The 24,677-nt window shown below is 41.5% G+C and overlaps 2 protein-coding genes across 9 annotated transcripts in view; one reads left to right on the top strand and one right to left on the bottom strand.

The window, feature by feature from the left end:
• Positions 1–24,677, top strand: part of LOC107400214 (disks large homolog 5-like) — a 68,685-nt gene that overhangs the window by 25,051 nt on the left and 18,957 nt on the right. For 3 of the 6 annotated variants that reach the window (XM_076544816.1, XM_076544814.1, XM_076544815.1), the window contains 2 exons: positions 8,825–9,629; positions 10,337–10,899. Coding sequence is in view for 3 of the 6 variants with exons in the window: in XM_076544813.1 (XP_076400928.1) it covers positions 11,002–11,032 (31 nt within the window). In the remaining 3 variants the exon portion in view is untranslated. Of the gene's footprint in view, positions 1–5,706; positions 9,630–10,336; positions 11,033–24,677 lie in introns of those variants that run through there. The other 3 variants (XM_076544813.1, XM_076544811.1, XM_076544812.1) reach the window with 2 other exon arrangements.
• Positions 13,297–22,418, bottom strand: LOC143267346 (uncharacterized protein C2orf78 homolog). Of its 3 annotated transcripts, none has more exons than XM_076544809.1 (5): positions 22,226–22,418; positions 20,061–20,822; positions 15,786–18,799; positions 14,791–14,833; positions 13,297–14,624 (listed from the first exon to the last, which is right to left on the bottom strand). In XM_076544809.1, the coding sequence occupies exons 1-3, from the start codon at positions 22,230–22,232 to the stop codon at positions 16,959–16,961; spliced, it is 2,610 nt and encodes an 869-aa protein (XP_076400924.1). In that variant the 5' UTR covers positions 22,233–22,418; the 3' UTR covers positions 13,297–14,624; positions 14,791–14,833; positions 15,786–16,958. The 3 variants fall into 3 exon arrangements, with proteins under 3 accessions (XP_076400924.1, XP_076400923.1, XP_076400925.1); XM_076544808.1 differs by lacking the exon at positions 14,791–14,833 and adding an exon at positions 22,013–22,090 and having other exon boundaries at positions 22,226–22,357; XM_076544810.1 differs by lacking the exon at positions 14,791–14,833.

Below are 24,677 nucleotides of genomic sequence, written 5' to 3'. Positions count from 1 at the left end.
CCAAAAAAAGCCCAGGACCAGATGGTTTCAGTGCAGAATTCTACCAGATCTTCAAAGAAGAGTTAATACCAATACTCTCTAAATTGTTCCACATAATAGAAACAGAAGGAACATTACCAAACTCCTTCTATGAAGCTGCAATTACCTTGATTCCTAAACAAAACAAGGATACAACAAAGAAAGAGAACTGCAAACCAATCTCCCTCATGACCATTGATGCAAAAATACTCAATAAAATACTGGCAAACAGACTCCAAAAACACATCAGAACAATTATCCACCATGATCAAGTAGGCTTCATCCCAGGGATGCATGGGTGGTTCAACATACGAAAGTCCATCAATGTAATACACCATATAAACAAACTCAAAGAAAAAAAACTACATGAACATCTCACTAGATGCAGAAAAGGCATTTGACAAAATCCAACACCCCTTCATAATAAAAGTCTTGGAGCGATCAGGAATACAGGGAACATACGTAAACATAATAAAGGCAATTTACAGCAAGCCAACAGCCAACATCAAATTAAATGGAGAGAAACTCAAAGCAATTCCACTAAAATCAGGAACGAGGCAAGGCTGTCCACTCTCCCCATATTTATTCAATATAGTAGTTGAAGTTCTAGCCAGAGCAATAAGACAACATAAGGAGATTAAGGGGATACAAATTGGAAAGGAAGAAGTCAAGCTTTCCCTATTTGCAGATGACATGATAGTATACTTGAGTGACCCCAAAGATTACACCCAGGAACTGATAAAACTTATAAACACCTTCAGCAACATAGCAGGATACAAGATCAACTCAAAAAAATCAGTAGCCCTCCTATATACAATGGACAAAGAAGCTGAGAAGGCAATTAGAGATACATCACCCTTTACAATAGCCACAAATGACATAAAATACCTTGGGGTAACACTAACCAAGCAAGTGAAGGACCTATATGACAAGAACTTTAAGTCCCTGAAAAAAGAAATTGAAGAAGATGTCAGAAAATGGAAAGATCTCCCATGCTCATGGATAGGCAGGGTTAACATAGTAAAAATGGCAATCTTTCCAAAAGCAATCTACAGATTCAATGCAATCCCCATCAAAATACCAACACAATTCTTCCCAGACCTGGAAAGAATAATACTCAACTTCATATGGAAAAACAAAAAACCCAGGATAGCTAAAAGAAACCTGTACAATAAAACAACCTCTGGAGGCATCACCATCCCTGACTTCAAGCTCTACTATAGAGCTACAGTAATAAAAACAGCTTGGTATTGGCATAAAAACCGACATGTGGACCAATGGAATCGAATTGAAGACCCTGACATTAACCCACACACCTATGAACATATAATTTTTGACAAAGAAGCCAAAAATGTACAATGGAAAAAAGAAAGCATCTTCAACAAATGGTGCTGGCATAACTGGATATCAACGTGTAGAAGGCTGCAAATAGATGCATATCTGTCACCGTGCACAAAACTTAAGTCCAAGTGGATCAAGGACCTCAACATAAATCCAGATACTCTGAACCTGCTAGAAGAGAAAGTAGGAAGGAGTCTTGAACACATTGGCATAGGAGATCACTTCCTAAATATAACACCAGTAGCACAGACACTGAGACAAACAATCAATCAGTGGGACCTCTTGAAACTGAGAAGCTTTTGTAGAGCAAAGGATACGGTCAACAAGGCAAAGCGATAGCCTACAGAATGGGAAAAGTTCTTCACCAACCCCACATGTGACAGAGGACTGATATCCAGAATATATAAGGAACTCAAGAAATTAGACATCAAAACGACCAACAGTCCAATTGAGAAATGGGCTTTAGAACTAAACAGAGAATTCTCAACAGAGGAAGCTCAAATGGCTGAAAGTCATTTAAGGAATTGCTCAACATCCCTAATCATCAGGGAAATGCAAATCAAAATAACTCTGAGATACCACCTTACGCCTGTCAGAATGGCTAAGATCAAAAACACTGAAGACACTTTATGCTGGAGAGGATGTGGAACTAGGGGAACTCTCCTCCACTGCTGGTGGGAATGCAAGCTTGTACAACCACTTTGGAAATCAATATGGTGCTTTCTTAGAAAATTGGGAATCAATCTCCCCCAAGATCCAGCTATACCACTCTTGGGCATATACCCAAGAAATGCTTAATCATACCACAAGAGCACTTGCTCAGCTATGTTCTTATGAGCATTATTTGTAATACCCAAAACCTGGAAACAACCTAGATGCCCTTCAACTGAAGAATGGATAATTAAATTGTGGCATATATACACAAAGGAATACTACGTAGCAGAGAAAAACAATGACATCATGAGGTTTGCAGACAAATGGATGGATCTAGAAAAAATCATCCTGAGGAAAACCAATATGGTATGTACTCACTCATAGGAAGATGCTAGATGTGGAACAAGGATGACTGGACTGCTACTCACATCACCAGTGAGGCTACCTGGAAAATGGGACCCCAAGAAAGACACGGAGAAATGGATGAGATCTACATGAACAGCCTGGACATGAGTGGGAGCAATGAAGGGCGAGGGTCAAGGGAAAGAGAGCGGGAGATCCTAGCTGGATCAAGAAAAGAGAGGGAGAACAAGGAAAAGGAGACCATGGTAAATGAAGACCACATGAGAAAAGGAAGAAACAAAGAGCTAAAGAGGCCCACAGAAATCCACAAAGATACCCCCACAAAAGACTGCTGGCAATGGTCGAGAGACAGCCAGGACTGACCTACTCTGGTGATGGGATGGCCAAACACCCTAATAGTTGTGCCATAAACCCCATCCAAGGACTGAGGAATCTGGATGCAGACATCCACGCCTAGGCCCCTGGTGGAGTGCTGAGAGTCCAATTAGTGAGAAAGAGGAGGGTTTATATGAGCGAGAATTGTTGAAACCAAGGTTGGATAAAGCACAGGGACAAATAACCAAATGAATGGAAACACATGAACTATGATCCAAAGGCTGAGGGGCCCCCAACTGGATCAGGCCCTCTGAATAGGTGAGACAGTTGATTGGTTTGATCTGTTTGGGAGGCATCTAGGCAGTGGTACCAGGTCCTGGGCTCGTTGCATGAGTTATCTGTTTGAAAACTGGGACTTATGCAGGGATGCTTGGCTCAGTCTAGGAGGAGGGGACTAGACCTGCCTGGACTGAGTCTATCAGGTCGATCTCAGTCCTTGGAGGAGACCTTGATCTGGAAGAGGTGGGAATGGGGGGTGCGCTGGGGGAAGGAAAGGGGGGCAGGAAGGGAGAGAACAAGGGAATCTGTGGCTATTATGTAGAACTGAATAGTATTGTAAAATAAAAAATAAAAATAAAAATAAAAAAGAAAGTCTATACCACGACAAACACACAGGAAGTACGTCTCTCTTTTGCTGAAGAGGCTAGCTGCAGCAGATGGGTAAGGCTCTTAGCTCTGATCTCTTGGCTTCCTTCTTTGCACTGGTTCTGTGTTTCTTATTTAATAAGATGATTGGTTACATCTAAATTTGGTGTCCAACGTGACAAGAATCCATGAAAAATCGCTTGGCTTGGCTTGGCAGCAGGTCTGGTTTCCAGCCTGTGTGGCCCGGCTCCCTAGCTCGGGCCTGGTCTGCTTGGTCTCAGGCCAGACTGACGGTAGCTCCAAGCAGTTGCATGCAGCTGGAGCTACTTGCTTAAAGCTGGTGCTACAAACAACTCAGGCCTGTCCTGCTGAACAGGGCCCCTGCCTGTAAAGCCAATGCACGTGGTCGGGGCTTAAGGAAGCTGGAGTCCAGGCTTGACTCGACTTAATCAGGAACACGTGGCTGGATTTAAGCTTTTAGCCAGAACTTGTGGCTACACTTTCTTGTTCTCTCTCTCTCTCTCTCTCTCTCTCTCTCTCTCTCTCTCTCTCTCTCTCTCTCCCCTCTCTCTCTCTGGATTCATACCTCGGACACTAGGTGGGTGTTTTGAAATTCCCTCGGATTTCTAAAGTTCTACACAGACTGGTAAGTCAATTAAAATATCAGATATTTTTAAAAGAAAATATTTAAAAGAGAATTTTTTCCATATTAAAAAAAATGGGTTTTATGTGTACATTGGAAGAAAATTGGGCTTTGTTTGAAATTTTAGGCAGTCTGACAATGGAACAACTATATGAGAAGATTAATATTGATCAAATTATGCAGTTTATTACTTTTCTTATCCTCATTTTAATATTTAAAAACATAGTCAATTTAAGTGCCAGGATAACAGTTTTAGAAAAACCTGTTAAACCTGTAAAAATGAATTATAGAGAAATTCAAATTCAGACAGAAGAAATTAACAGTGAAATTGTTTCAAAATTGGATCATAAGGTTACAGAAAGAAAGCCTGTTTTCACACAATCACCCTTAATTTATCTGGTAGCCATAGAGCAACTACCTGGTAAAGAGAATGGACAAAATACTTGGATTCCAACTGAAATGTTAGACTCATGAAGGTTTAAGGAGGCAATAGCATCTTATGGCATTCATTCCCCATATGTAAAGCAAATGTTAAACTCCTGGTCAACTTATAGTAGGATTCTACTACAGGACTGGCAGGAGCTTGCACAGGCTGTTCTGGAACCCAGACAAAACAAAACCTCCAGTGGCAAATGTGGTTCAAGGAGGAGGCTAAAAATATAGAAAATCAATGGAGAGATAGAGGAACACAAGTCTGCTAGGATCAGCTTATTGGAGAAGGCCAATATGCTTCAGTACAAACACAATGTTTATATGATGTCCAATCCTTAATTCTATGTTGAACGGCAGCCTTGAATGCATGGGACAGAGCTGAGGAACCAAGAAAAAAACTGAGTCATTTACAAAGGTTATACAAGGCCCAAAAAATCTTTCACAGATTTTTTTACAAAGACTGGCTTCAGCAGTAAAGAGAATGGTCCCGAATTTAGAAGCTAGTCAGATAATAATCAAATCTTTGGCTTTTGAGAATGCAAATGCAGCGTGCAAGAGAATAATAAGGCCATTAAAGGCAAGATCTGCACCCTTGGAAGATTGGATTAGAGACACAGTTAATGTGGAGGCTGATGAGCATGATGATATTTGGGTAGGAGAAGCAATTTCAAAAGGTTTGAGGAATGTTAGATGTTTTGGATGTGGAAAGCAAGGACATTTGAAAAGGGACTGTAAACAGGTCATTCCTAGAAACAATGTTTCTTCAAGGAACACTGGCAACAGAATACCCCTTCCTTCTGGTGTATGCAGAAGGTGTGGTAAGGGAAAACACTGGACCAACCAATGTAGATCAACAAGGGACAGGCAAGGAAATCATTTGTCTCAGTCTCCAGGAAACTCCCAGAGGGGCCTCAGGCAGGCCCCCCATAGCAAATCCAGTTCAAACCTGTCATGGACAAGGACAGAATCTATAGTTAGTGGAAAAATACAGACTCCTGATAAGACAGGGAAATATATCATCTTACAGTCAGGTTGTCCTGCAACAGGACATTGAGTCAGAGCCCTTGACTCTTTCACCCTGTAAACATCCTCCATAAACATCCTGTTAGCTTGCCCCACCCTATGCAGATAATACCTTCTTGCTCCCCCACCTTGCAGGAACTATATAAACCCTCCTGGAGAAAAATAAAGTTGCACCTTGATCAGAATCTTGACTTGGTGTATTTCCTTTGTGTCTCCTGTCCCTACATTCTGTCCTTAGGGTGGTTGAGAACCTGTTGAAGCCCTGAAGGCCGGGGGAAAAACCTTTCCTGCAGTTCAAACCCCCTAATCAGAGCAACTAAGTAACCAAATGCCTATTGTAATAAATCATGGTGGTCAGGATGATGAAACATAGAGAATAGAAAATTTAGGAAAAAACAAAGAAAATTTTTTGGCAAACTTCTATTAATGAACAAAGACCAAAATTAACGATAAAAATAAATGGTGTTTTGTTGTCTGGTCTGGTAGACAGGTGTGGACGTGACCATAATTGCACCAGAATTTTGGCATCCAACTTGGCCTCTTCAGGAGGAAAACATTCAACTGTTAGGAATTGGGACACTATCTTGAGTGAAACAGAGTGCAAGATGGCTCGAATGTATAGGTGCAGAAAGGAAAATTAAAACTATATGTGGCTAACATAGCTATGAACCAGTGGGGTTGAGACTTGTTGCAACAATGGAATACTCAGATTGACATCACTCCAATCTCAGAAACAAATCATAAACCAGCACATGTTTCTGAGAGAAATATTAGAAGGCATTATTCTGAGTGGTCACCAGCCATCCATATTATACAAGAACAGGGCACAAAAACTGATGATCTCCCAATGACACCAAGAGCTCTACCTTTAAAATGGTTAACAGACAATCCTGTATGTGTTCAGCAATGGCCTTTAACAACAGAGAAACTCCACGCTTTGGAAGAGCTGGTAGAACAGTTAAATGATTAGCATATTGAAGAATCAACAAGCCCTTGGAATTCTCCTGTATTTGTTATTAAAAAGAAATCTGGTAAATTGATTTAAAAGACTGTTTCTTTTCAGTGCCCTCACCAGAAAAAGACAGAGAAAGATTTGCTTTTGCAGTGCTTACTTATAATAATTCTCAACCAGTTAAAAGATTTCAATGGAGGGTTCTCCCACAGGGAATGTTGAATAGCCCAACTCTCTGCCAATATTTTGTGCAACAGCCATTGGAAGTGATACATAAAAAATTCCCTAAATCTATAATTTATCATTATATGGATGATATTTTACTAACTGACTCAAATGCAGATAATTTAGAAAGAATGTTTGAAGAAGTAAAGAAAATTTTGCCCTTCTGGGGATTAAAAATTGCTCCTGAAAAGATACAAAAAGGAGATTCTATTAATTATTTAGGAAATAAAATAATAACAACAAAAAATTAGACCCCAAAATGTGCAAATTAGGAGAGACAGACTACAGACTCTTAATGATTTTCAAAGATTACTTGGAGACATTTCTCATCTATGAATTACTGTTAGGGTAAAAAATGATGAACTGAATAATTTGTTCAAAATCTTAGAAGGTGACAAGGACTTAAATAGTCCAAGAGAATTATCACCTGAAGCTGAGAAAGAATTGTCTTGTAGAAAAGAAAGTACATGAAGAGCACGTGGATCGTATTGATCCAAAGCTGGATTGCATTTTGGTTATTTTACCTTCTAGGCATTCTTCTACTGGAATATTAATGCAGAGGGAAGGTATTATATTGGAATGCATATTTTTACCAAATAATCCAAATAAAAAATTAAAAACTTATTTGGAAAAAATCTCTGACTTGATTTGGAAAAGAAAATTGAGACTTCGTCAACTAGCAGGAATAGACACAGCAGAAATTGTCATACCTTTAACTAAAGAGGACATTGAAAAATTATGGACAGAAAGTGAACCTTGGCAAAGAGCTTGCAATAAGTTTTGGGGAGAAATTAACAGCAAATATCCCAAAAGCTACAGAATTGATCTTATAAAGAGAGGTGATTGCATTTTGCCTCAAATTGTACAGGAAAAACCCATATCTGGATTTCGTACATTTTATACAGATGCCAACAAACAAGGAAAGGCAAGTTACAAATCAGAAAATTTAAGTAAAGTGATCCAAAGTACTTATAATTCAGTTCAAAAATCAGAATTGTATGCTATTCTGTTGGTATTCATGGATTTTTCAGAACCTCTCAACATAGTAATGGACTCTCAGTATGCTGAAAGAGTAGTATTACATATTGAGACTGCAGAATTTATCCCTGATGCTTCAGAATTAACTTCACTATTCAATTACAAGATACAATCAGGAAAATGAGTCATCCTTTATATATAACTCACATTTGATCCCATACTGGTCTGCCAGGCCCTCTAGCACAAGGCAATTGATGAGACTGATAAATTATTGATAGCATATGTGCTGGAGGGCTCAGAATTTCATAAAAACACATCGTGTCAATAGTAATGGTTTTAAAAAGGATTTTTCCATAACCTGGCAACAAGCCAAAGAAATAGTAAAGAAATGTCCTACTTGTGCCTTCTATAATCAAATGCCATTACCAGCAGGATGTAACCCAAAGGGTAATCAGAGGATTGAAATCTGGCAGATAGAAGTGTTTCACTTTGCAGAATTTGGAAAATTGAAATATGTACACCATACCATCAACACTTATTCAATGGGCAACTGCTTTGAGTTCTGAAAATGCTGATTCTGTAATCACTCATTTGCTAGAAGTTATGGCCATCATGGGTATACCTGCACAAATCAAAACTGACAATGCTCTAGCTTATATCTCTGTTAAAATGAAACAGTTTTTTGCTTATTACAATATAAAGCATATTACAGGTATACCACATAATCCTACAGGTCAAGTAGTTATAGGAAGTTACAACAGAACTCTAAAGGATATGCTAAATAAACAGAAAGGAGTAACAAAACCCCCCAGAAATAGACTGCATAATGCTCTTCTAACTTTGAATTTTCTGAATGCCAATGAGAAAGGAACAACAGCTGCAGAGACACATTGGATAATAGAAAAAATACAGAATTAAATCAGCCTATATACTTTAAGGATGTGCTAACCTCAGAATGGAAACGAGGATATGTGTTACATTGGGGACCAGGTTTTGCTTTTGTTTTTACAGGAGAAGATTAGCTGTGGGTACCATCAAAATTGATAAAGGTTCAATTTGAACAAGAGAGACCTCTTAATTAGAGGAGGTGATTGTTCATCAACCAGCATGAACATCCAATTTAAACTAACTTATACCAGTAACACATGCCTTTTCATTTAATCAGATAATAACTTGACAAAAAGGAACATCCCCAAAATTAGTCTTGGGGAAAGGTTTTTGTTTTTGTCTTTTAGGAGAATGAAGGTTAAGGAATCTGAAGAACACAGGACAAATGAGACAACTGAAGAAAAGGGACAAATTATCTATCCCAGGAAACAGAGTGAAATGGCGTATGGGTATATCATCTAAAAAATTTTATAAGTTTTTCTAAATGTTTGTTTCTGCTCTTCTCTACAGAAATTTAACACTATTGGTCTTCTAGTAGTCCCAGTTCAATTAAAATTTAAAGCTCACTTTGGAGTTGGAGAATGGCTCTCTCCTTCTTTAAACTCAAGCATGTTGTTAAAAGGAAAATGCAAACTCCCTGTATCATGCCAGAAGAAAAGAGCCATCATCTGCTGTGGGACAGGACAAAAGCCAAATTAATTAAGGGACTATTCTATTACTAATCTCAACTCTTTGATTCTATTCTGATTCTTTAAACTTTTCTTCAAGTATACATTTTATATCAAAATTTACAAGATTAATATATAAATAGACATATATACATTTTAAACTTTGTTAAGATATGAATGGTCATATAGAGTACTAACTAATTCTTTTAAAAAAGGCTTCAATTAGCTGCATATATATGTCTTTGTGTTCGAGTCTCTTATCAGTTTTCTGCAGGAAATTATGGCCAGGCCTAACATCAACTGAAGTCTCCAGGAAGAAGATGGGGCCCCACAACAACAACAATTCCATGTGGACAATAATAATATCACTAAGCTGACAAACATCATCTACAGATCAGCTTTGAACTACAAAGTGCTCAGAGCAATTTTGAGATGGCTAGCTGAAAAGATCCAGTCTCAAAGACTACTTGAATAAGGACTTGAGGTAACCCTGAACTTTGGCATTATACACAGGCTGGATAACAAAGGATATAGTTATCTTTCCTAGAATTTGACAATTAACCTAAAATTTTTCTTTTCAGGATAAACTTACCTTTGCCCATACCCAGCAGGGGGCAATTTTAAGAATTTGACGCCCACATTCCCAAAGAAATGGTGTGGGGTGGGTGGTTTTTTGGTCTTTTTAATGGCTTTTGGGTCTGGGATCATTTTCATTTTTAAGGGGGTTGATTACAAGTTGTTGTCAAGGGTTAGGAAAAAGACTAAGCAAAGGAGATTAGATTTAAGGTTCTTGTTTAAAAAACAAAGAAAAGAACAAGACAATTACTAGTTTAATTACTTTACATTGGGTTGGAAAGTTTTATTTTATAAACAAATTATATACATTGAAATTGATATTATTAGAAAATGCTATATGTATATTTTTAATTGTACTTATACTGTTCTTTTAACAATGTAATGCAATTTTCTCATCCTTGAATGTTATTATTACCAACTATTAGGATATTAAGAAATGAAAGTTAGTAGTTAGACATTATAATAGAACTTGTAGTCATATTAGGTATGTTTTAAAAATTGAGCAGATATATTTGAGATAGACAGTCATCTTCAAACCCTTCAGATCTACAGAATATGGCATTTAAAATGTTTTAATAACTTAGAAAAATTTTTCTTTTTTGTTATGACTATGAGACATGTCAGCTTCTGGCAACACCAATCTACTTCAGAGAAAATACCAGCATTGAATAAACTGCATATGGAGATAACTTTCATTGTGGCAAAAGTTAGCCACTGGACAACAAAGTATCCTCGAATCAACAGGACAAAATGAACAAACAGGACATGAAACAAAGGACTACTGATTCTTGCCAAAACAAGTATGGTTATGGCTTTATCAAAAGGCATCTTCTGAGGCCAGGACAATATGGCACCATCCGTGAAGTGGCCTTCACAATCCGGAAAAGGTACAGTGCCCTTTTCTTTAAAGGCAGCTGAACAGGGAGTGGGCCATTGGCTTCTGATGTGCAATGGAACAGCAGCTGAAACCGATATTCTTGAAGAGTAATTAAACTCACGCCTTTCAATAGTAGACTGGCATTTAATAGAGGGATGTGGAGATGAACAGGATGCTGAGATGCAGCCATATATATACACAGCCAAGAAGAATGAACAGCTGAATTAAAAAACCATCAACAATATCCAGAATTTAAAATCCTGAATCATGACATGGCACTAGTGGAATTCAGGTGTTTCTGGTACGTGGACTGCTCTCATCCAATGTGAGGTTGAACTGTTGACCTTGTGTACATCCTACTTCACAAATAAGTCTGTCAGATACACTAAGTAATAGTCTGAAGATGATGCCCCAACACTTCGGAGAAACATCAGGTGATTGTCCAGGCAGCTGGCTGTTTATGTCAACTCACATTTTTTGAAGTTGCTTGCATGTACTTCCTGTTTTTGTTTTTGTTAGGTAATATCATTTTCCTTCTTGGATCTCTGAGGGAGTTGAAGATTAGTTAGTTATAGTTGAAGATTAGTTAGTTATAGTTGAAATAGAAAGGATAGAAAGTGAATTAGGTACATTTTGGACTTACCAAAATAGAATAGATAATGGAATTATTTTCTCTGAATTTGTCAAATACAAATGGACTAGACATTGTTTAGGTATTTTTTACTTGTATATGTTGTATATAGTTATTGTACTTTTGTATATAATTTTTCTTTTGTTAGTTATAACCTTTTTCCTTTTTTCTTTTTATTAATATAGAAAAGGGGAAATATGGTGGGATTTTATTTGTACTGAAATGTGATTTTATTTGTATGTTAATAAAGAAAGTTGCCTGGGGGTCAGAGCTAATAGAAGCCATAGCAGAGCTGGGCATTTGTGGTGCACAACTTTAATCCCAGCACTTGGTAGGCAGAGCTAGGTAGCTCTCTGTGTGTTCAAGGTTACAGCCATCATTGGAGACAAAAGCCTTTAATCTCAATACCAGCCATAGAAGACCTGGAGAACTGTACAAACAGGCAGTGAGGAGGCAGTCATGTGGTTGGTTTTTACAACCAATGAGAAGGCAGAATAGAAAGTCTATATCAAGACAAACAGACAGGAAGTAGCTCTCTTTCAGAGAGGTCCCTTGGCTGGAGAGGCTAGCTGCAGCAGGCAGGTAAGGCTCTTAGCTCTGATCTCTTGGCTTTCTTCTTTGCATTGGTTCCCTGTTTCTTATTTAATAAGACAGTTGGCTACATCTACACAAGAGAGATGTATACATTGGTACAGAGAAAGCAGAGTTGATAGCTATAATTTAAACAACTCTCCAATTTGATATGTGTACACCTGCACAGAAGGGAATTCTTATCTTGTACTGCAAGCCACCACAAAATCTCCAGTGATGGAGGAGTTCCAGGTCTAGAGGGAAGACAATTGCTATTGTTTTGTTGACTGGAATGGTTGGGTCTCTACATTTCCCTTCTAAACCTTTGTGGTTTTGCAGGAGATTAATATAGTTTCAGGTGCAGCTGAAACTGTTACAGTCTGACTCTTTGTTGGCCTTCCTTTGGCATTGTTTTTGTTGCTGTTGGAGAGATTTGTCATTGTTTAGGCTGCTGAGACTCAGTGGCTGCTGTTGTGGTGAGATGGCTGGCTGGTACTCAGAATGGATCATGCACAAACCAGTCCACCCAAAGCTCAGGGATGTCCTGCCAGTAGGAGCCCAATGGAATTGAGAGCTAGAGTGGTAGGTTAGAATGGTGTAGCATGTCTTTATGTTTCAAAATCAAGTAAACATCCTATTGTTATGGATGATCAGATGGATGGAGAACTTTGAAAGTAATTGAAGAGATGTATGCAGTGATAGACATGTCTGTGGCTGTGAATCTTAACTGTACATAGTAGAAGGAGCCATGGAGGTTCATGAAAACTTGACTTGTCATTCTAGACATTACTTGAATGTGGACACCAGGCCCATTGGAAAATGGTCTTTCTTGATGCTAGAGAATAGAAGTGGAGAGTTAACTGAGAGTAGGGGTCTTCCAAGTATTGCTTCCACAGGAAACACCAATAAGTTGGTGGGTATAGTGTGAAGTATTCTACTCTCTCTCTATTTCAGTATGGAGTCACTTTAAACACCAACACCAGGTCTATCTCAATTTCGTTCCCTACTATTCCAAGGAATTGAACATGTTATTGCTTTGCACATGAGTATAGATGGCAGCTTTTTTTCAGGAATATCTATATTACCTGATCTTGCTGTCCAATAACAGAGCAATGGATAAGGAATATGTGATGTCTACACACAACAGAACCATTTCAGCTAAAGTGATGAGTGTAGTCAAGGTGAGTGTAGGAGAGTTCTTGTAACTCGAGATAATCATTTTATACCATATGTATCCAGTCCCAGACAATTATCTCCTGAAGCTGTCTTGCTATATGGTCAGAGATTACACACACCTACATGTTCCATTCCTGACACTTAAGGCAATGCTGTTGAGCATATGAACAATGCCTAAGATTTTGGGTGAGAGTTAAGGAATGCGTAGGCCTTGGTCACAAAGTTACTGGGCTCAGTGTACAATATATAGTTTTAAAAAATCGTGTTCAGTGAATAGTACAATGAGAAATAATGACATTGAGGATTCAATACAGGTACAGCTTTGTGTGAATTGCTTTAATATCAAAAATGCTTCCTGAGTTTCTTTAATAAGGACTATTTTACAAGACCCTTAGTTTGAATACATAAAGTTTAAAATAATATCAAGGTTAGAAGATATCCATCCAAATCTGTTTCTACTGCTCCTAGGGGATAAGATGAACACAGTAGTTTGATGGCTGTGGTCAAATCTGTCATTAAGCCACACACAGAGAGTGATATAACCAGAGGCCTCCCTAAGCCATTGCTTTCCATCATTCTGCTGTACTCAAATTTGTCCCTGTGAGGATCATTGCATTCAGGTAGTAGGATCTTTTCATGCTGGGTTTGTTAATATTTTCTAGGTGAGTTAGACTGGACTTAGCCCTTGTTAGAACGAACAATGTTGAACACAGGTGGATTGATCTTCTTGTTGCTGTTGAGGACAGTGGGCTTGTCTTCTGTCTTGACTCTGTGACTTCATAGCATCAGCTCCCTCAGCTTTCTTGGAGTCGATTTCTCTAGTACTTTTGGTCTTGCCTCCTATGATTCCTAGGTCTGCTGGGCCTACCGAGTGTGGCTTTCTGAGCTTTGCCCTCTATATACTGGGTGATGTTGTCAATATCACCTTCTCTAGCCACAGCACTGTTCTCAGGCTCTGTCCCTCCATCAGGTAGTGATACTAGATTCTGGCCAGAGAATCTCCATCAATCAGATGGGGGCTTTTCTCTTCCTTCCTCCTCACCTGGTTTAAGTGTGTGCTGATGTCACCTTATCTTGACTGGGCTTGATCGCTCCCGATGACGATAGAGTCTTTGCAATGGGTGGCTGTGAGAACCTGGAATTGGTTCAGTTCAGAGAGCGGGTTGAGCATTTGGGGAGGTGAACTTCTGCCACCAGTGTAGTCATGTCTGCAAAGTCCATGCTGGAGGCCAACATATTGTGCATGCCCCCGGCTCATCCTGACCAAGACTGCTGCTTCCCAATGTGGCATTGTCAGAAGCAAGCTTCTGCCCTAGGCTCCCAGCATCAGTGAAGTGCAAGGGATGCTGCATGTCAGGGTGTGCTAAAGGGAGGAGAGATGGGTCTTGGTGTTCTTTCATGCACTCAAAGGCAGCCAGAGGCACTGACAGATTTGCTGCCATCTCATGCAGGTTGTTGTTCTCTGTTTGTTCCAGGCATTGAGCTTTTGGCAATGCCAGGAATTCTGAAGGTTGTGGTTGAGGGTAGTTCATGACTTGTGCCCATTAACAGGTGGTATCCTCATATGGTAATCCAGGGTGTAGGAGTAGCAGAGTTCTGTTCTTCCGCTGAGGGATGTGTGATTCCCAGGGAAGTCTCCGTTTGCACCTCTGAAAAAGAGTCAAGGAAGAACTCAGTACCTGGTAAGTGGGATGTGCACCTTTCAGTGCACCTCTGCACTTAGGCCCCTACAACAGCTGGATGACATTCTTAGGATCTCTGCCATGGCTACAGATATTCAGATATTCAGATTTTTAGTAGATAAGAAAAATGCACCTTGGCTTCCACATGGCCTCTTCATCCAGTCATGCTGGGAAACCTGGATATGCACATAGATAAAAAGAAACTTGATTCTATTTGTTTGTGGGATTGTGCTTTTAGTCTCAACACTCTTGTGTTAGAGCCAGGGCCTGGGACAGGGCCAGGGTAATTGCAGAGTCAGAGTCATCGGCAGAGGCAGAGATAGTGTTAGAGGTAGAGGCAGGCTGATGTTTGTGAATTCAAGGCTAGCCTGATCAACATAGTTAGTTCCTGAACATGCAGGGTTATGGAGAGAGAACATGTCTCAAGAAACTAAAAGCAAAGTAACAAATCAATTGGTTATATCTCCTATGTGTCACCCTCTCAAATAAGTGCCAAATGCCTCAGAGGCAATGGTGTGAGTATCCCTGATAATATTAGAGCCCAGAGTGTGCCAAAGAGTTGAATGTTCACAGACAGGCCAGAATGGAGCAACACACGGGCCACTCAAGAAATCCTGGCCATAGTTGACAGATGGTCTCTCAGGGAAGTAAAGCATTTGTTCCCAGAAAAAAAGAAACAGTTATTTGAGAGATGGTGCTAGAGAAGAGGAGGACATCTTTGCTATTGCTACCCCAGTAAGAAGATTAATATCAGATTATTTGAATTAGAGAAAATACATAAATCATAAGAAAGAAGGCAACCCAGGGAGTACAGTGCAAAGAGAAAGACAGTCCTCCCTGATTTCTTCAAAGATAGTGAGGACATACAATGGTTCAGATTGAGGAAGAATCAGGGAAAGGCATAGTGAACCTCCTAGATGCCATCCAAGGCCAACTAGAAAAGAAATGACAGCCGCCCCTGAGAGAGTCTGCAAAAAGGAATGCTAGGAAATGCTGGAGAGGGTGGAAAATTTCCAGCCTGATTGGATGTCAGTGTGGAGGATCCTCCAAAAGCCAAAACCTGGCCCACCACATGGTTCATATATGCCTTTCCAAAGAAAGAACTCAATATATTAGAGAGGTACTTGCCCATCAGTGTTGACTGCAGCACCGTTTCAAGAATATTAGGGAACCAAGCATGGTGTCCAACAGCAAGGCAATGGGTGAAGAAAGTGGGATGTTCATTGAACGTGAAGTCTTTTCAGCCATAGAGAAAATGAAGTTGTGTTGTTTGAAGTATGTGGATTCAACTCAGGTTCATGAGATGGCTCAGTAGATGAGAATACTTTCTTTTCTTACATTATCCGCAGGCTTACTTCGGAACACCTTCTGGACGCTTTCAATCTCTCTTAATTCCAGACCTCAGAGGTCTGATGGCCTCTTCTGGCCTCTGTGGGCACTCCACACATGTGTTCCACAGGAATTCAGGTGGACAACAAACAAACACACAAACACAAAATAAAGCATAATTGGATGATTTCAAATATGGATACAATTGAGACAGAGTAATCAAATGATGCCCAAGTCAGGAAATTGATCAACCTTGTCTATTTTCTCTTTATGGTGGGTACTTGATAGTGTGCACATGGACTCCTGTATTTCATTTCATGAAATTTCAGGAGGACCTCTGTCCCAGACTAGTAAATAATAAAGGGCTGGGGTGAGTGTTTCAAAATGGGAGGAATTGTGGTAAGAACAGGAGTGTGTTTACTATAACAGAATACACTATAGAAAACACACCAAGTTCAGAGAATTTATTTTACCTAAAAATAAAAGTCAAAGAGTATAATTGTATTACCACTACAAGTTTTGGCTAATTACTTTTACCTTAAATAACACTACCAGGGACTTATAGCATATGATGTATTTATGTAACATATATTACTACTTCGACAACATAAAGAATAACAGCAAAGGTACAAAGAAACCATCAAAACCATATATATATATATATATACTTATACATGGATAAAATATAACCAACTTTAGTTTCTCCAGTCACATTTAGTGTCTTCAGATATTTACAAGTAATGAAACTATGTCTGAAAAATTATGTGTAAATCCTGGGATGTACACATATTATTCACCTTAACTCCATACGTACCTACATATCTATACTTATGTCCAAGTCTTTATATCCAATGTATGCATGCATATGTGTCTCCATATCTCACCTTCTCTATGTTGAAGAGTACTGTGTTCCAATGCCTAGGACAGCCCTTACATGACATAGCCAAAATATCTGGAAATTTCCATATCCTTCTACCTCTGAAGGAAGAGCTGCGGTTTTCCCAGAGAGGTGTACTTGGCAGCATTCTCTCTCTCCTGTTGAGCCCGCCTCTTCATGGCCTCCCTCTCTGGCCTCTGCTCTTCTGTGATGGGCTGTGAGATGACTGGCCCTGGAATGTGGACATTCCTCCATGGAATTGGTTGGCGGCTGAAGTCTTGCAGTAGATGTTGGATTTGAGGTTTGGGAGGTGATGGGGCCTTTTTCCTGTCAGCAGAGGCAAGCTCCCTCTGTAGTGAAGGGTGAGATGATGCCCTGTAGGATACTGGCCTACAGACAGCTTGCTGAGGCCCAGTGCAAGACTGGATGGGGTTGGTTATGTTATCTCGTGTGGCACTGGTAGCAATAGGCAGAACTGGCTTGTCAGAGGCCATCAAAGAAGTGCTGGCATGAGCTGGTTTAGATGGATTGGGTGTGGTAGACTGAGCTGAGTCAGAATGAGGCCTTACAGGGTACAGTGCAGGGGCCCTGTGTGAAGCCAGGGAGAGAGGCTTTGTAGAAATAGGTCTTGCTTGTGGCATGTCCAGGGCTGGAAAAGGCAGAGGTACTAACTTGACCTTGCCAGGTGGGGGCAGCTTATACTGGGATGGAGATGGACTACACTCCCTGAAAGCATTTCTCTCTGTTCTCTGAGCATTGCTTGGGGTTTTACCAGGGCCTCGGCCATCACATGGCACATCCAAAAGTGATGTGGTGGCTGGGCCTGTCCTGGGATCTTTGTAGCTGCTGAAGTTTGGCCGAGCCTGGGAGGAAGAGATGCCAGTTTTCTTCTCACTCTTCTTCCCCAGTGGGTAAAAGACTTGCACGGATTCTAGCATGTGCATGCTGAGGTGAGTTCGGGGCTTTTTAAAGCTGTTGTGGCTGAGCTCAGGTGGATTCCTCTTCCTCTTGTTCTTTGGCATGGTGGTGTTTTTGTCTGCCTTGACTCTGTTCCTTGACTGCTTAAGCTCCTCTGTTTTCTTGCAGTTGTTTTCTCTGGATCTCTTGGTCTTGTCTTGCCCCTGAGCCCTTGCTTTGCTGGGCATGCTGTGTGTGGCTTTCTGGGCTTTGCCCTCCAAGCGCTTAGGCATGTTGTCAATAGCCCCTTCTCTAGACCCAGCACTGCCCACAACCTCTTCTCCCTTCACCCATTCCTGGAGCTGGATTCTGGCCTGAGGAGACCCATCTAGCATCTCTGAGGCTTTCTGGCCATTCTTTCTCACTTGGTCCACGGGTACACTGATAGTGCTGGAGCTTTCCTGGACCTGATCCCTGCTGATGTCTTTGGATTGGGTTGCTGTGGGATCTTGGAATGGGTTCCTATCAGTGATTGAGTTGGAGAGTCTGGGAAGATGAATATCTGCCACCAGTGTAGTCATGTCTGCAAAGTCCATGCTGGAGCCCATCACACTCTGCAGCACCCCAGGTTCATCCTGACCAAGGCTGCTGCTTCCCAAGGTGGCATTGTCAGGAGAAAGCTTCTGTTTTAGGCTCCCTGAATCAGTGTAGTTCAGGGCCTGCTGCATGTTGGCATGTGCTAAAGGGAGAAGTGTTGGGTCTTGGTTTTCTTTTATGCCCTCATAGGCATCCAGAGGAGTTGACAGATCATCTATCATCAAACCCAAGTCGTTATTCTCTGTTTGTTTCAAGATTGGAGCAGGAGGCAAGGGCAGGAATTCTGAAGGACTGTCTATGGGGGCAGTTAATGACCAGTCCCCATGGACAGGCGGTGACCTCTGCACATCCTGCATGCAGGCATTGCAGAGGTCTGGACTCTGCAGCAGACAGAGTGTCTGGCCTGCAGCTGTCAATCCCAGGGCTGTCTCCATTTTCACCACTGAAAAAGAGTCAAGGAAGAAGTCAGTGCCTGGTAAGTGAGGTGCTCCCCACTTTTCAGTGCTCCTCAGTACTCAGACCCCTACAGCAGTGGGGAAGGCATTCCTATGAGCTCTGCTTGAGTAGCACAGGAGCACCTCTGTTGGGAGACTTGTGACCACTCTCTTATTTCTAGTAACCATGTGATATCATGATTTCTCAGATATTTGTGTTTTCCTCAGTGTTTGTGTGTTGTGTGCATGCATAGTGATCATGGGGAGGTGACAGAATTCCCTTGGGGTGTGGTCCTCCCTTTCCTTTCCCATGTCTTTGAATGAGTGACCCTCATTTCTGTGGAAGTTTGCTATCAGGCAGGTTGTCTGGTCCATAATTTTCAAGAACTTGCTTGTGTCTTCCAACTCTTGGCATTACTCAAATTCCCCCTGTTGCCTGAGATTCTAAATGGGTTCAGGTATCCAAACCCAGTTCCTCACTCCTGCAAGACAATATTTTCAAAAACCCTGGATTTCCTCCAGCTCCACATTTCACAGTCTTGTTATTAATGATATAAAATTTTGTTTAAGAAGGTGAAATCTTTAGCTTGGGTTATCTTTGTAGTTTAGAAAATATCCTAGTGATCATGCATAGCCTTGGCTCACCTCTGAATAACCATAGCAAAAGAATAAGGGAGAGAGAAGGGGAATTAGAAGGAGAGAGAGAGAAGAGAGAGAGAGAGAGAGAGAGAGAGAGAGAGAGAGAGAGAGAATGAGAATGAGAGAGAAGCTTTGCCCAACTAAGCAGTTGTACTCTGGTACAGCAGGTATACATGATTCTCAATGCACTTATGTTTGAAAGAGAACAGCAGGGCCAGTACTTGGAATCTGCAAGTAATACTTCCTCTAGGACAGTTTTGCAGTGCACTGCTCTAGAATCAGAATTCAAGCAAGAGAAAATAACGTGTTACCAAACAGAAAGGCCTTGGTGTCCTCTACAGCCCCGAGGAATAGACTAGGAAGGAGGCGATTGCTGTGAATGGTGCATGGGACTGATTAGCTAGGTCAGTGATGCGTTTGTCTGTGGTGGTGTCCTTGGACATGTCTTAATGGAGATGGATGCCACTCATTGCCCTGCATTGTCAGTCATTATAGAGACTGAAGATGGGGATGGTGAGCCAGAACAAGGCTGAACTCTCAGGACTCCCATTTTTTCTCCCTGAGGACATCCACTCCTGAAAGTTTGAGCTTTGAGTGCTGATCTCAGTCCTCCCTCCTGGCTCTACTCACCTTGAAGACTGGTGTCTGGCATGTCTTGAGCAGGTGTGGGATAGTAGATGGCAGAGGTGGAGAAGGGTGTTTGGACATTTGTTGACTGAAACTCCTTTGGCACCATCACCATCTCTGGTTGCAGAGCAGAGGCCTGACCCCCAAAGTAGGACACAGAGCCACAGGCCTGCAGGCACTGCCCATGTTCTCCAGACCTCAGAGGCCCCAGGCTGTTGAAGTCATTGTAATAGACCTGGCTGCCCTCCAGGTAGGAAAGTGCCAGGCTGTATCCTTGATTTGGTACCTGTGGTGGTGTGGCCTGAACAAGGTTGGCAGACATTGTTGGATAGGAGAGGACTAAGGCATTGGGATCTAAAATATTATCACCCTGGGCTCTCCTAGAGAAGGAGGAGAATGTGGTATTCTGGTCAATGACAGTTACAATGAAGTCCTGGAGTGCAGCTCCCCTCTGGTCAGTGTTTCCCGTGGGATCCCACTGGAGAACACCTGGATAGGAGAGTGCTGAGGCAGAGATCTGGCCCTGGTCAGTCAGTGCAGTCACTATGGTTGTGCCAGCTGGTAGGGAAGGGTAGGCACTGTCCCTTAGCTGCTGGCAACAAGTGCTGGAGTCTGATGGCAGGAGCCATGCTGCACTCACAGCTGGTGTGGAGACCCTGGAGAAGTTGCACACACTTCCTGCTATGGGCATGGCATTCCTCAGCCCAGGCACAGAGGGCTGCAGAGCACATTCTGTTCCAAGGAAAGGTGCACTTTGGAAATTTTCTGTAGGAAGCAAGAGGAAAATGGGAAGGGGGTTAGATGGAATCTGTGTGTCTTCCCTTGAAGATCTTTGTTATCTCCAGTTTGTACAGTCAGGGAGAGTCTGAGACCCATTTTCCTTCACATATCCCAAACAAATGGTTCAGAATGATTCTTGTTAAAGGATAGGATGGCATTCATTTAGTGAGCTGCCTGTTCTTCCTGTGCTGGCATGGACTTCCTAGTTCATCCATGTTGACCCTTGCTCTGACCTAGACAACAGCCTTCTTTGCCCTGCTTTGTCTTGTTCTGATTCCTGCTGTGGCACTGCCTCACACCTGTGTCCCAGAACAGAAGTGTTTAAAGTAGGAGAACCTTAGACAGCTTCTCATGCCTGTGCCTTTGACCTGTTCTGTGCAGATCTTCTTCTATGTAGGCAGAGAGAGTCGCTACCTAGATCAGTCTGGCCTTGAAATCACACAGACTGGACTGTCTCTGCATCAGACTGCTGGCATTGTAGGTTCTTTCCATGTCCACCAGGCTTGGCTCTACTCTGACCTTTCTTAATGAAATGTCATATCAGGACTTTCATAGATAAGAACTGTATTTAGCTAAGATGACCTTTGTCATCTAGCTCCTTCTGTTCCCCACTACTTTTTATGTAAGTCACTACTTGTTATTTTTTAATATAAATTCAGTACACATCCAATATGACTACATGAATACAACCTGCTGATAACATTTCATGTTGAGTGCCTATGTTTCAAGTGACAGTTTGGGATTTCTAATGTAGCATGTGGTTCATCTCTGAATAAGATTGTTTCTTAATTAAAAGTTGGTTACATTGATTCTTCAATGAACACTTCCACAGTAATTGTTAATTTCTTATAACTCTCCTAGTTGAGAATCCTTGTGAGAATTCGTGCGCACACTGGTGTGTCAGTTCTTGTCCAGAGAACAACTGACTGTGGAGTAGCCAGTCCATGTTGATAACATCCAACCCTACCAAAAGATGAGGAGAATGCTGTGGAAGATGGACTGGATAGAGTGTTAGAGCCAGGGACTAGAGCTGGATATTGTTTTCTATATGTGACAGGAAACCTTTACCTAGACTAATCTCAACAGTGTGGCTGCATAGTAATGGGTTGGGATATGATAATGTCTTGTGCCATTTATTTACTCTGTGGTTATCTGTAACACTAGTTCCAAACTACCTTTGTGTACATCCAGGGTCATCTCTGCAGTTTGTCTTCTTTTAGGTCCATATTTTCCAGCCTCAGTAAGAACCAAATCTAAATGTGACATTCAATTCGATATCTCTATCAGCATCAACAGTATACCCATTACACAAAAATTTAAAAGTATAGTAAAAAATAAGGGAGAAGTGATCCCTTATTTCTTTAATGTTTTAAATTTTTTTTCCTTACCTGCCATGGTTGTGGGGCGGGGGGAGAGTATCAGCAATCCACAGTACAATGGAGCAAGAGAATTGTTTGTCCTTGTCTGATCAGCTGACCTGAGTGGCAAGTGTGTCCGGTATCAGACAGCACTTACTGGTCACTGGTCACAGGTGACCTGTGATGATCCAAATTTGTTTACAGGCATCACCATGGCAACCCCAAGAACCTACCAGGGCTGGTAGGTTGGGTTGAAGGGTGAATGATGTCATAAACAGGGCAGCAACCAATGAGAAAGTTGCATTCTGAGCTAACAGGTGGGATTGGTTGGAGAGGATGCCAGGACACTAACAGTAGCCATGCAGGCTGAGGTGTGTGCTTGTGAAAGAGGCAAATATGGCTTGGAAGTCCTCCTCTCAGGAGGTTTAGTCCAGGATATTGGTAGCTTCTTATAATGTTCATCTATGAAGCTGTGTCTGTTGTTCCTATGAGGTGTCACCTTCCAGGTGTGAGTGTGCTTTCAGCATACACTGTACATACACTCAGTCCCCTTGGGCAGGAAGGAGAGGTCAGCATGGGAGGAGGGAACTTGGGTGAAAAACTGTATCAGTTGATCTGGTTTATGAGCCATTATCATCAGCCCATGACCCAAGGAAGAGATCAAAGGGCTGCATTGTGACTGTGTTAAAGGACAGAGTTGAGTGTATTGACAGCACTTTGGATGATGAACTCCAAGAATCTTCGCTTTGGGTTTCTTCTCCTAGATGCCTTCCTTATTCTGTGTGGCCCCAGGCAAGATTCACATCTCTCTTCTCTGCTTTTCATCCCTTCTTGGTAGGGTGTGATTCTTGGACTAGGGTGAACCTGTACCGTTAAAATGGTGGGCAGTATTATGGTGAACTTCCAGAAGCAGTGGTCTTCTGGTCATCGTGAAGATGCTTGTAATTGGATGCTGCTGGTTGTAGCAAGCACTTGAGGGGTAACCCCTGTTGTTTGGGTGCTCATCTTGTGTCTCACTCTGGTGTCAAACACATGGGCATTCTTTGTATCTTGCCTCCCTTCTTACAGTATTGAGGTTGTTAGTCATTGAGTCTGGCCGCCTTCTCTCTTCATCTGCAAGTATAATGAGTATGACAGTTACTGAACCTTCTTCCTCCTGGTAACAGTCTCTGCAGAATCCTGGGCTCTAGCATTCTCTGCCATGCTTTTTTTCTGAGAAAGGGCTAAATAGAGACTGGAACACCTTGAGCAGAAAGGCATTTGTTGGTATGTGGTGGTGGGTTACATGAAAAAAGCAGTGTAGGTGTTTTTGTAAGTGTGGCAGCTTGTTGGTAAGGGATCCTGGCTGTTGAGAACCAAGGAATAGCACAAAGTTGACTTAAGCATAGTCGCTTACCTCCCTGCTCCAGGGAAAGTTTTCCCCCAATGAAACCACTTTGCTTTGTTAGGGAAAGGTTTCCCTAGGGAAAGTGTTAACACTTCTGCTCTGCTCCTGTGTGTCTAATATTCCCCCTCTGCTCTGCTCCCTTCTGACAAAAGAAGGTCTCACCCAACCCCCATTCAAGAAATTTATTGGAGGGGAAGAATCCAAGAGGGTGGCTGCCTCTGCCAGGAAGAAAAAACAGGTAGTTACCAAATGAACAGGTATAGGGCTTATGTAGGACTTCTTAGTTGGGAGTTTTTCCAGGGTGAAGCATTGCAGGGTAAGAATTGCTCAGATTCCAATCCCTGAGTTTGGACAAACCCAGAGATTGGTTCGATTATGTTCTGTAGGTTTTCCTGCTCAGCAATTTTTTTTTTTTTTTTTGTGCGGAGTGGGTCAGGGGCAGAGTGTGTTTCTTTGATTCTGGTTTCAGGGCCAAAGTGTGTTTCTTTCACAGGCCATGTTTATCGTTTTCACCCTGGTTTCAGGGGTAGGGAGGGTTTCTTTGGCTGGTTCTTTTATCCTAAATTTCACTTTATATTTGAAAAAAAGACCAACCCACTTCCCATCTCAGTGTATAACACAGACAGGAATATGATATTTTGTTTAAATATGGGTAAATCTTGTGTGTTTCCTCACTTTAGTTTAGATTGTTTTCATTCTCCTTGGGTACTCACTGGTGGGTTCATAGACTGTCTCATGGCATGGGTGTATTGTGCATTTATATACCTTTCTTATTCTAACTGCCTCAACAAGCACTACTATGACAGTGGAGCCTGTTTAGCCCTCCTCCTGCATTCACATGAGCTGTCAGCACTTTCCCTTCGGACCTCTTTTACACTGAGCTAGTGCTGTAGCTTGCAGCTACACGCCCAGCTCAGTAGAACTGTTCCTCCATGCAGATTGTTTCATGGTTTGTAGTGCTTGGCAAAGCTCTGCAATAAGAGTGTCTTTTCTCATAGGCCAGTAGGCTGCCTTTGTCTTTCACCCTTCCAGTTTCCTTCATGACTGACCACTTGTCAGATAATGTGACACATTCCAAGTGGCAATGACTGAAAG

The sequence above is a fragment of the Peromyscus maniculatus genome, chromosome 9 (genome assembly GCF_049852395.1).
Source record: "Peromyscus maniculatus bairdii isolate BWxNUB_F1_BW_parent chromosome 9, HU_Pman_BW_mat_3.1, whole genome shotgun sequence".
Lineage (NCBI taxonomy): Eukaryota > Metazoa > Chordata > Mammalia > Rodentia > Cricetidae > Peromyscus > Peromyscus maniculatus.
The sequence above is the reverse complement of the archived record's forward strand: the minus strand, read 5'-3'. Positions and strand labels throughout refer to the sequence as shown.